The following is a 12,425-nucleotide window of genomic DNA, read 5'->3' on the forward strand; positions in this document are numbered from 1 at the left end:
CAGCGGCTATAGGCTGGAGGAGCGGAAGGACCTCCCGCAACACACAATATTCTGTCTGTGTATGTCTGCAGGCCAGAAGAGAGCACCAGACCTCATTACAGGTGGTTGTGAGCCACCATGTGGTTGCCGGGAATTGAACTCAGGACCTTTGGAAGAGCAGTCAATGCTCTTAACCGCTGAGCCATCTCTCCAGCCCAAACACTAACTTCTTATACCCATCCTACTAAGCATTGTACCTTAGTAACACATAAGTTGTAAGTACTGCCTGTTTATACTCTTCTGGGGGCATATCTGACTGGCCAATGTGTCCAACAACTGTTTATTGCCTACATGGATAAATGTCAAAATTCACAATTCAAGGTATGGTTTCTAATGAGTATGTATCAGTTCTACACCATTTCAGATAGGACAAATATCAACATGTGTTAAAGTTTCTAAAACTTACTGCATTTTTACATAATCACTATACTCATATGATAGCCCTGCAAACAATGTCCACTCACCTGTAAATCTGTCTTGTGTTAATTTGAACCCAGAGAACCGTGAAAGCAGACATAAAGACAGCTCAAGTTCTTGGCCATAAATACTTACCCCAACAGCTGGAACTTCTTCACTCTTTACTTCATTTATTCGAACCAAATAGTTGACAAAGTCTCTGGCGGCATTGCTCTGTGCATCTTTTTTATTGGTGGAATTGCCCATACCAGCATAATTAAACCCTTCTACTCGAACCTTTAAGATTCAAGGGGAAAAAAGTTGAATTAAACCTTGGTAATTCTAGAATTTAAAAAAATAATTATTCATTAAATGGCCCATCAAGATAAAGCATGAACAGCTAGCTACTTTAAACATGCATTTAAGCATACTTTTAGCACACCCATGCAACACTGAATTTTACTAAAAACATGGAATTGTATGTATTTTTCACTGATATACTGATCCAATAGTATCAATTTAAGTGGCTCAGATTCCCATAATAAACTATTTTAAGGTTGGGTTTCTTTTCAGTTTTCTCTCTGTAGCCCTGGCTGTCCTGGAATTCACTCTGTAGACCAGATAGGCAGGCCTAGAATTCTTAGTTTCTCCTGCCTCCGTCTCTGTCTCCTGAGTGCTGGTAACCTCAATGGGACAGTGCTTTGCCTAGTCAGGCCTTAAGTGCCATTCCCATCACAATCAAAATGTGCCCCCCACACAGCAAGATAACTCAGCAAGGGCATTTGCCTCCAATGTGAGGACCTGAATTAGATCCTTGAGACTTGTACAGAAAGAAAAACAGACCCTCACAAGTTTTACTTTTATATGCCTGTATGCACACACAATCATGTAACACAGTGATTTTATAATAACTAAAAGAAAAAGCTCTCTACTTTTCTTTTAAATACTTTCCTTCTCTAAAAGAATTAGAGAAGCCAGGTATGGTGTTCACCTTTAATCACAGCACTTGTGAGGCAGTTGAGCCTGAAGCCAGCCTCATCTAGAGTTAAGAGGCCAGCCAGAGATCGAGAAGTAAAACTGTTCCGTGCCCTCTCAAACAAAAATAAAGTTATTAAGACTACAAGCACTTATCTTCTGAACTTACAAGCACCGGAGTTGTTTTGGGAGCAGAATAATTTTTCTAGTCAAGTCAAAATAATTTTTCCTAACCTGCAAAAGCTTAGCCTTTCCAAACAAACATTCCTTTAAATAACAAATGAAAGGATACAATTATATTGTATTCTTTAGTACCTCACACATGAATTTCTGTCTGTTTTTGTTTCCTACTGCTCTAATTTCATAGGCAGGGGTCATCTTCCTTTTGCCACACCAGGCATACAGAAAATTTTTAATGTCACCCATGATTCAGGTATCTTCTTCACACCTAAAAAACAAGTTAAAACGTTATGATAGCAAAACCCCAAAATAAATAAACCACTATAATCTAGGACAAGAATAAGGTATTCTATCACAATACTACTAGAACTTACCTGGTAAGAATATTTATGTTGGGAAGCCTATGGCATGTGGTTAAAAAAAGACGCAAGCTGAGAGTTACACACACACCCAATAATTATCGCTGTAGGCCAATTTTTTTTTTTTATTTTTGGTTTTTCGAGACAGGGTTTCTCTGTAGCTTTGGAGCCTATTCTGGTAGACCAGGCTGGCCTCGAACTCACAGAGATCCGCCTGCCTCTGCCTCCTGAGTGCTGGGATTACAGGCGTGCGCCACCACCGCCCGGCTTGTAGGCCAATTTTTAACCTCAAACTTTTTTTCTTTGTTTTTAGAGACAGGGTTTCTCTCTGTAGCATTGGCTGTCCTAGAACTCATTTTGTAGATCAAGTTGGCCTTGAGGTCAGAGAGTCTCTGTCTTCCAAGTGCTGGGATTAAAGGTGTACACCACCACCATCCAGACTTGGCAAACATTTTATGCAGCGTCCTACACTCTACAATAGGTATCTTATAGCCGGGCGGTGGTGGCGCACGCCTTTAATCCCAGCACTTGGGAGGCAGAGGCAGGCGGATCTCTGTGAGTTCGAGACCAGCCTGGTCTACAAGAGCTAGTTCCAGGACAGGCTCCAAAGCCACAGAGAAACCCTGTCTCGAAAAACCAAAAAAAAAAAAAAAAAAAAAAAAAAAAAAAAAAAAGAAAGAAAAAAAAAGAAATAGGTATCTTATATGCCATGTGGTGACTGGCAATCTTCTTTGGCTTTCAGTTTCAAGGGATCTGACATCTGGCTGTACCTGGTATCCAACTGGTATCCAAACACGCAGAATACTCATACACCAAAAAAAAAAAAAAAAAAAAAAAACAACTTTTTTTTTTTGAGACAGGTTTCTCTGTTTAACAGCCCTAGCTGTCTTGTAGACCAGGCTGGCCTTGACTCACCAGAGATCTGCCAGCCTGAGTGCTGGGTGGAATTAAAGGTGTGCATCACTACTGCCCAGCTAAAAATAAAGTTTTGTTTAAAAAAAAAAATTAAGATAATCTAAGTAAAAGTTCCATGTGACTCATGGTAAAAGCCTGAACTGAAACCCAAATTCACCAGACTAAGAAACAGCACCGCACGCAGGCACACTAAAGGTGTGGTGGGTCACGTATAATTTTAACACTTAGTAAGCTTCACGTGAAGATGGATAAGAATGAAGGCCTGCTTGAGATTGCATGCAGCAGACTCTCAGCAAACTAAAAACAAAACCAAACAAAATTACAAAAATAACCAACAATTCCGAAGGTACAGGATACATACATTAATGAAGTCAATTAAGCCTTCAATTTGACATGTAGCCTAAGCTAAGTTTAACCTCCCATAAAAATGAGTCAAAGATTTTTTTTCTTAAAGGCCTATTAATAATGGGGAGAGGTGGGCAGTTCTGAGTTAAAGGCCATCCTAATTTACATAACCAGTTCCAAACCACCCAAGATTACATAGTGACACCGTGTCAAAAACAAAGCCCAAATACAAAACAAAACCCTCCCTGGCAAACAGGAGAGATGGTTAGGTGGTTTTAGAGCATTATTTCCTCTGACAGAGGACCCAGATTTATTTCCCACACAAGGTGGTTTACAATCATTCTTAACTCTAGTTCAAGGGATCCAATGCCCTCTTCTAGCAAATGGTACATCTACATAACATGCCAACAAAATACTCATGCACTGAAAAAAAACAAAACCAAATTTAGAATGGGTACGGGAGATTGATTACTCTAGTAGGCTGCAAGGCACCTACAATAAATCTACATCCAACAAATTTGACCCTAATATAAATGTATGAATCTGACTGTTGTCAGTTGAACTTTGATCAAGCATTTGGTAAAGCAAATGGCATACTCCAGAAAATTTAAGACAATGAAGAGTACTTCCAAGGTGGGGTGTTGTACTGGCCCATGCTTTTAATCCAAGCACTTGGTGGGCAGAAGCTGGAAGATGTTGAACTCAAGGCCAACCTGTTTTTCTAAGTTCCAGAAAGATGTCAAGAAACAGAGCCAGACCCAGTATCAAACAAGATACACAGTAGTCACTCTCCAAGGTCCATGGTATGACTAGGCAGTGGTATAAAGCTTTAAGAAGTAGGACCTTCCATTCAAAGTAAGGCTTACCACAGAATACTGAGACCCCATTACCCCCTACAAACTGGCAAAGACTTTGAACAGCAGCTTTATCCAACCACTTAGGACTGTTATTGTTACCTCACCAGACAGGAGACCAATTCATTATCCTCTAAAAGCTGTAGAACCATTTCTTGTGTAGACTTATCTTCCTACATCTATCTCCCAAGTGTTGAGACTGTAATCTTAAAATTTGATCATGTGATCACTTCAGAAGAACCTGGTAAATAGGTCTTTAATTGGCCTGGTCTACATAAAGGTCAAGGCTAAGGGGGAGGGAAATGGGAAACGGGGAGGAGGCGGAAATTTTTTTCAATAACTAAAAAAATAAACAAAAAATAATACTATTAAAAAAAAGTCAAGGCTAGCCAGGGATGTACAGTAATATCCTATAGTTAAAAGGCTGGTCTGGTCTACAGCAAGGGTCATAGAGAAAAACCTTGCCGAGAGACAGAGAGAGATAGGAAATTTTACAGGTAGTAGACCTGTCTCAAAAACACTTAATACTTTTGGACAGTAATGTCAAAGCTAATGCCCTTTAAAAATAAAAGGTGTACCGGGTGGTGGTAGCCCACGCCTTTAATCCCAACACTTAGGTGGCAGAGGCAGGCAGCAGCTCTTTAATTCAAGGTCAGGCAGCTGTTAAAGAAACCCTGTCTTAGCCGGGCGAAGGTGGCGCACGCCTTTAATCCCAGCACTCAGGAGGCAGAGGCAGGCGGATCTGTGAGTTTGAGACCAGCCTGGTCTACAGAGCTAGTTCCAGGACAGTCTCCAAAGCCACAGAGAAACCCTGTCTCGAAAAACCAAAACCAAAAAAAAGGAACCCTGTCTAAAAACAAGTAAATTTTAAAAATAAAAGGCCTAAGAAAGCACTGTGAGTTGGGCAGTGGTGGCACACGCCTTTAATCCCAGCATTCGGGCAGGGGGATTATCTGTGTGTTCGAGAGTAGTTGGTTTACAAGAGCTAGTTCCAGGACAGGCTCCAAAGCTAGAGAAACCCTGACTCGGGAAAACAAAAACAAACAAAACAAAACAAAAAAATAAGAGGCACTGTGGTACACACAATTCCTGACCTCCAGTCAGCAGCAGGAGAATCACAAACACAAAACAGAAAGTATATAGCAAGTGTGTTAACAAGTTTTTATCCCTAGAAGCCCATTAATTCCAGAATATTTATGCTAATTTAAGTCGAAATAGATACATAGAGCCTTTAGTCTCCATTTTTTGTGTGTGCATGTATGTGGTTTGAGACAGGGTTTCTCTGTAACTTTGGAGTCTGTCCTGGAACTCACTCTGTAGACCAGGCTGGCCTCAAACTCAAGAGACTCAAGAGATCCGCTTGTCTCTGCCTCCTGAGTGCTGGGATTGAAGGCATACAAGACTCCAAATTTTAACCAAGGAAAATATTAACATTCCTACCAAAACACTAACTTAGCATCTCAGTAATTTTTCCAAAAAAAGTATCCCAAACCCATAAATAAATCCTCACCCACATTAATGGCACCAAGTAATTCAGTTTCACAATTTGGACATTCTGATCCGATCCCCAAAGATCTTCCATGGCTATCTTTTGTATCCTTAAATGGCTGCTGAGATTATCCTTAGAGGATTAAGAAACTAGCTAATCCTTAAACTGTATACTGTACTGTTGTTTTCTTTTAATTACTTTGAGCAGAGGGTACTTACAGCAAAGTGAGAAATTGAGTGTGAAGGGTCTGCCTGGAGGTGGTGGCGCACACCTTTAATTCCGGGAGGCAGACACAAGCGGACTCTCAAGAGTTGGAGGCCAGACTGGACTACAGAGTTCCAGGAAGGCTCCAAAGCTACAGAGAAACCCTGTCTCCCGAGAGGGGGGAAAATGGTGAAGGGTTCCCCAGAAATAGCCACAATTTCTTTTACAGACTCAGAAAGCTACCAACTTCTCCCCTGACGAGAGAGCCTAGTCGGATGTCAAAATGTCAATCACCCCGGATGCAAGCTTGCTCCGCAACCCTGTTTTGGCTCCAGAACGTCTCCGGTGGTCCTCTTTTCTCTCCAGCTCCTATCGCTTGCCACCGCTACTTTGAGAACTGCGATATTTCGAAATTCCTTTTCATTCTTCTACCCTAAAACAAAATTCTTCCATCTCCTTCGCCACCCTCAGGTCACGTGGCCAGACCTGCCTCTCGCGCCTTCCCCTCCTTCCAAGTCAATCTATGGCCGTAGGCTTCACAAATGCCTCTGCATCATCGGAGATGACACATTCTGCACCCCAAAGCCAGACTCAGACTACGAGGCGACGTTCCCGGCGACCGTTATCTAGAGTAGGGCGATCCCGTTGCACGGTCTCACTTAATCATGCAGACATTTTCCTACCAGCAGCTCCTCGTTCCGCCCCACCCGTGCTCGGTCACCCGTGTAGAGGAGGAGCTGCAGAGCACCTGTGTGTGCCGAAGCGGCGGGCCCTCCGGGGCTCTAGTGCCCCAGATGAGCGACCCGAGGGCCCGAGGTGCCTGTGGCGTCGAGCCGCCATCACGACGGGCGACTCTGGGCACCGACACTCGTCGCGTGACACGGCCTTCGAGAACGGTCAACCCGAGGGAGGCAGACCGCGGCCTGGGGCCAGGGTCGCCGGCGAGTACGCCACGGATGGCGAGCCCACGGCCCGTAATCCGGGCACCCGCCGCGCCGCCCCTCCCCCACCCGCCCGCCAGCGCCGCACAACAAAGCCACGGCGGAGCCGAGCAGGCCAGCATCGGCCGTCGGCCCCGAGCCCGCCTGGGGGCCGCCACGCTGCTCCCTTACCCTCCTCCACGGCTCCGTGCCCGAAAGCACAACCCTCTCAGACGAGTTCGCAGCTCCAAGCTTCCACACAAACGGCGAAGGAACACACCTCACCCCGCATGGAAGCAGCGGAGAAATGGCTCCGACCGCGGCACCGAGGAGGCGGAGTCAGCGAGTCACGCCTGCGCAGAAGGCGAACTCCTGAGCCAGCACGCCAGGGAGGGGCGGGGCTGCAGCCACTTCCGGCCGCCAAACCTGAGGTCGTGCGCTAGTTCTTCTGGCCTGGCCTGCCATTTCCTGTCAGGCGCTGAGGGCCATTTTCAGGAAGTTGAGATCCTCTTGCTTTTCCCTTTGTGGAGGAGGCTGGCCTACAATCTAATCCTGTCTTCCCTCTCTCTCTCTTTCTGCCTTCCGGGTGCATATTTTACAGACCTGCCACCACGACCGACTGGTTTCCTTTTTGATGGTTCTTTAACATATTGGTCGTGTTAATTACCAGAATTAATCCTTTCAGAAGTACACCCCCCCAATAGCCATCTTAAAAATATGCCTAAGTATTTCCAGGTGCCATGAGTACGTTGAAATACAAGGTTCACAATGTTTTGCTTCACTAAAATGCTTCAGGCAATGTACTGCTTGGTGGTGCACACGTTCAATCCCAGCACCCAGGAGGCAATCTAGCATACCTCCGTGAGTTCGAAAACAGCCTCTTCTACATGGCAAGCTCCGGGCCAGTGCTATACATAAGAAATACACATACGAAAACACTGTATCAATAAATAAATAAATGCTGCAGGCAGCCAGGTTGAGTCCCAGGCTAGCCTGGTCCAGCTGAATGAAAGACTCAGCTGATGAAAATGGGCTTTTCTATGTCTTATAACGTCTTTACTCAGGAGGTTGGCCCACGTGCAGATTACCACAGGTGGTGGTTACCTGGAAGATTCATTTGTATAAAAAAATTCCTAACTCCTTGGCTGGAGTTAAGGAGAGATGGCTCAGAGGTTAAAAGCACTTGCTCTCATAGAGGACTAGGGTTCAATTCTCAGCACCCACATAGTGACTCACAACTGCCCAAAAATCTTAGCTCCAGGACACTCAGCAGGTGCATGGTGCACATACATGCACGCAGGCAGAAGATTGATACATAAAGTATAACAAATCTAAAAGGAGGAGGAATCTGGCTGGTTGCCAGGAGTGATGGTGCAGGCCTTTCATTGTATCATAACGAAACCCAGTCTACCATCCACAAAAAGGAAAACCTTAGCTCAAGATGCTTCCTCCTTTTTGCTCAACTCCCCCACCCCCCACTCCCCCACTCCGTTACCTCTCCTCTCAAATTCCTATCCCTTTGTTTAGCTTCAGGAGTAAAGCCTCCTTTGTATTTCATACTTTTTTGGTGGGCTCTTGTGTTTTTGAGGCTCTGAGGAGTAACCCACCACTAAACTAAGTCTCAAATCTAACATCCCCACCCTGTTTATCTGTTTATCGTTTGTTTGTGCTAAGCTAGCATACCCAGGCCCTGGATTCCATCTCCACCTGTGTCAACGAAATTACTGAAGAATGTGTTTAAACTTCCAGGGCCAGAGAGTGAAGGCGACTCTCGGCTGGCAGGTTGCCTAGCGTGCAGGGTCAATGGATTTGCACTCCAGCATTAGAGCACGTGGACATTTCACTTCTGCTTACTTTCGCCAGGCCTTCCTCTATTTTAAGGACCTGTCACTTTCAGATTTTCAGGTGGTGTTCTAAGGAAGGGCACCTGGGACAGCTTCTGCCTCTCAACTCAAAAGAATTTGGCTGAAGATAAAATGCAGATAATTGATCCCAGGAGATCCCACTTCCAAACTTTCCAAAACCAGCAGGTGTCCGGAGAAATGTTCTGCCCTTAGACAGGACTTCCTGCCCCGCCCACTGTAAAACTGTGACCTTTCAGTGACCTTCCCACCCTAGTTCTTACCCCAAGAGATTTGAGACAGAAAAATTTTCCCCAGGGACTTTCTCCCCTTAACTTCTCTATCTTGGAGGGGGGATTGGTTGAAAGGAGAGCAGAATTGAACCTTTGATTCCAGTAAGAGCACTGTGGGGAAAGGGGGGAGGTTAGTGACTGTGGATCATCAGTCAGAGTGCTCACTTGCCTGACACCCTGAGTTCCAACTGTAGCCTCATAAAAAGATGGGTGGTTCCCTTCTGTAATCTCAACGTTCAGGAAACAGAAGCAAGAGGACCAGGAATGAGTTCAAGGTCATCATCTTCAATAAACAGCAAGAGTTTGAGGCCATCCTTGTAACAGGACCCAAGCACAACTGAATTCATGATGGAAGTACCATTCAGACATAAAACTCAGCTTGTAGACAGCACCACCTGCTAAAACTAAAACAAAGACCTAGTCCACCAAAGCCCATAGCTCTGGGAAAGTCTCTAAATGTACTAACCTTGTATTCTGCAATTCTGCTTCTGGCTAAATATATACATACATATATACATACATGATAGATAGATAGATAGATAGATAGATAGATAGATAGATAGATAGATAGATGATGGATGATAGATAGATGGTAGATAGCTGATGATAGATAGATAGGTAGGTAGGTAGATAGATAGATAGATAGATAGATAGATAGATAGATAGATAGATGTTAGGAGCCAATTTCCTCCTAAAATCATTGCAGGAACCATCACCCTGGGGAGTCTACAGAGAACCCCACACCCATAATTGTGTTAGGAATAGTTCTATTGACAGAGCCTACCCCACACCCAAATTGGCTGATGGAGAGCTATCTGTTAGTGGAACCCACCCCACATTCCAAACTATCTAGGGAACTAGGTGTGTCAACTTGTGACTTCTTGGCCTACAGTGACCTGACCGAAGGTAACCTCCTGGCTACGTGACCAACGTGAACCACGTGGCAAGAGCTCAGACCCCTGTGCCCATCCCCCAACTCCTTACCATATATAAAGCTGTACCCCATCTCTAATAAACGGAGGCTCTGACAAATGTAGCATGGCCTTCTTCTTCTCTCCTAGCCCATTTATCTTACAGATAGTGCCTCTCCGGGACCCTGGAATAACTGAACTGCCAGACGGTTACTAACCCTAGACGAGGTAACCCGTCAAGGCAATTACAGATAGATAGATAGATAGATAGATAGATAGATAGATAGATAGATAGATAGATAGACAGACAGACAGACAGATAGCAAATCTGGACTGGGAACTGTTGAGTTACAGATCTTCCAGCTGCTGTTCTCTCCTTAAAGTCAGCCCTTCCCCCACCCCACCCCCAAACCCAAATTCTCATATATTCTCTCTCTCTCTCTCTCTCTCTCTCTCTCTCTCTCTCTCTCTCTCTCTCTCTCCTTATCCTCTTGTGCTGCAGCCTTAAGGCTCTCACAGAATTCTATCAGTCCCCCTTACAGTTACAGCTAGCTGCAAACAAGTTGAGTTCTCCCCCTGAGAGCAAAGCCTAAATAACTTTGAATTGTAACTTTGCTTCCTAGTGTAGACCTTCCTCTTCCATCCCAGGGACCATGCACACTAGGTTACAAGTAACTTTATTTTCTCCACCCACCCCTTTAGGAAACCTCTAAGAACTCTTTGTCCTCTGGATTTGAAGACCCTCCCTCCCTTCAAAGCCCCGTCTGTTGCCTGTAGTTACCATTCTCTCTCTCTCTCTCTCTCTCTCTCTCTCTCTCTCTCTCTCTCTCTCTCTCTCTCTGCTCTCCCACTGCCAGGGAGAGTTCTAGAGCCGTAGTTCACAACTCTCCTCATGATGTTCTACAAGCCTCAAGCAGCCAATGCTGAAAACAGAGAGCATAGAATGAGATGAAGATTATATGTATAGTTTTGAGCCAGGATTGTTTCACTGTGTAGCTCTGGCTGTCCTGGAACTCACCCCATAGATAAGACTGGCCTTGAACTCACAGAGATCCTCCTGCCTCTACCCCCTGAGTGCTGTGATTAAAGGCATGCATCACCACAATTTTTCTGTGAACCTGCAGTAATTTTTTTAAAGGGATGTAGTTCAGTTGGTAGAGTGTTAGCCTAGCATAGTGGCACAATCCCATAATACTATAATCCCAGCACTCAGGAGGCAGAGGCAAGATGATAAGGAGTTTGAGGTACTTATGGTGTTCAAGGTTCAAGGCCAGCCTGAGACTGTCTCAAAAGGGAGTTGGTGTGGTGGTAAATGCCTGTTATCCCAATCTTCAGGAGGTTGTTCAAGCATGAATTCAATGCCAATCTAGGTGACATGAGAGTCTGTCTCAAAAAGAAATAAATAAATGAGAGGACCTATGTAAGTACTTAGTATAAAACATTTGTTCGGTAGATGTCTTAGAGTGGTTAAGACTCTTGTGAAAGCCAACATTGGACATAAACTGTGACCAGTGATGCATGTTGACTGCTCAAGTTCACTCACTAGAATTTACAATATCTGCACATTGTAAATTCTCTGTTAATGAGCGGGGCTGTTTTGTGCACGCCTTTAATCCCAGCGCTTGGGAGGCAGAGGCAGGCAGATCTCTGCGAGTTCAAGGCCAGCCCGGTCCACAAAGTGAGTTCCAGGACAGGCTCCAAACCTACAGAAAAAGTCTCAAAAAACCAAAAAAAAAAAAAAAAGTTCTTCGAAAATGCTAGTTTAATGTATAAATAAAGTAGAAAAGGGTGTCTTATCGGATAAATTATTTCCCCAAGAATTTGAAATACATTGTCTATTCGCTGTTGTTTCTTTTTTTTTTTTTTTTTTTTTTTTTTTTTTCGAGACAGGGTTTCTGTGGTTTTGGAGCCTGTCCTGGAACTAGCTCTTGTAGACCAGGCTGGTCTCGAACTCACAGATCCGCCTGCCTCTGCCTCCCGAGTGCTGGGATTAAAGGCGTGCGCCACCACCGCCCGGCTGTTGTTTCTTTTTTGAGACAGAGTTTCTCTAACAACCCTAACTGTACTGGAACTCGCTTTGTAGACCTGGCTGGCCCCAGTCTCAGAGAGATCCGCCTGCCTCTGCCTCCCAAGTGCTGGGATTAAAGGCGTGTGCCATCCCCGCCCTGCCAATACATTTAATACATTGTAAGTATTATTATTCATAGCTGGGCAGCGGTGGTAGCACAAGCCTTTAATCCCAGCACTTAGGAGACAGAGGCAGGCGGATCTCTGTGAGATTAAGGCCAGCCTGGTCTACAAAGTGAGTTCCAGGACAGCCGGGGCTACACAGATCAACCCTGACTCAGAAAAGGAAACAAACAAACAAAAAGTATTATTATTCCCTTAAATGTGGAGCTCTAGTCCTTAGTGTCGGTCAGTTAAAGTTCTGAGATGGCAGAAGCACAAACACTTTGTTGGGGTCCCAGGTGAATGAGAAAAAGAAATGAAAAGGAGAAGACATTGGATTGTCCTAGGTGTGGCCAAAGAGAAGGTTTATTGCAGATAGGAGGGAGAACACAGAGACAGGAGACCTAGGGGAGTTCAGAGTGAACAGGAACCTGTGTCAGGTCACATGAGGAGGTTGGGGGGGGTAGAGGAAAAAGGGTGGGTTACCAAAATGGTTGGATTAAAGGGCAGCTGGGGTAAAAGCAGCCCAGCCTCT

At 44.7% G+C, this 12,425-nt stretch overlaps 1 protein-coding gene across 2 annotated transcripts in view; it reads right to left on the bottom strand.

Annotated features, from left to right (window-relative positions):
* Positions 1–7,036, bottom strand: part of Dhx9 (DExH-box helicase 9) — a 37,791-nt gene extending 30,755 nt beyond the window's left edge. For both annotated transcript variants that reach the window (XM_005363875.3, XM_005363874.2), the window contains exons 1-3: positions 6,869–7,036; positions 1,726–1,858; positions 592–732 (exon numbers count right to left, since the gene is read on the bottom strand). In XM_005363875.3, the coding sequence (XP_005363932.1) occupies positions 592–732; positions 1,726–1,836 (252 nt within the window). In that variant the 5' untranslated portion in view covers positions 1,837–1,858; positions 6,869–7,036. The remainder of the gene's footprint in view (positions 1–591; positions 733–1,725; positions 1,859–6,868) is intronic.
* Positions 7,037–12,425: the final 5,389 nt, after the last annotated feature.

The sequence above is a fragment of the Microtus ochrogaster genome (assembly GCF_000317375.1).
Source record: "Microtus ochrogaster isolate Prairie Vole_2 chromosome 6 unlocalized genomic scaffold, MicOch1.0 chr6_random_2, whole genome shotgun sequence".
Classification (NCBI taxonomy): Eukaryota; Metazoa; Chordata; class Mammalia; order Rodentia; family Cricetidae; genus Microtus; species Microtus ochrogaster.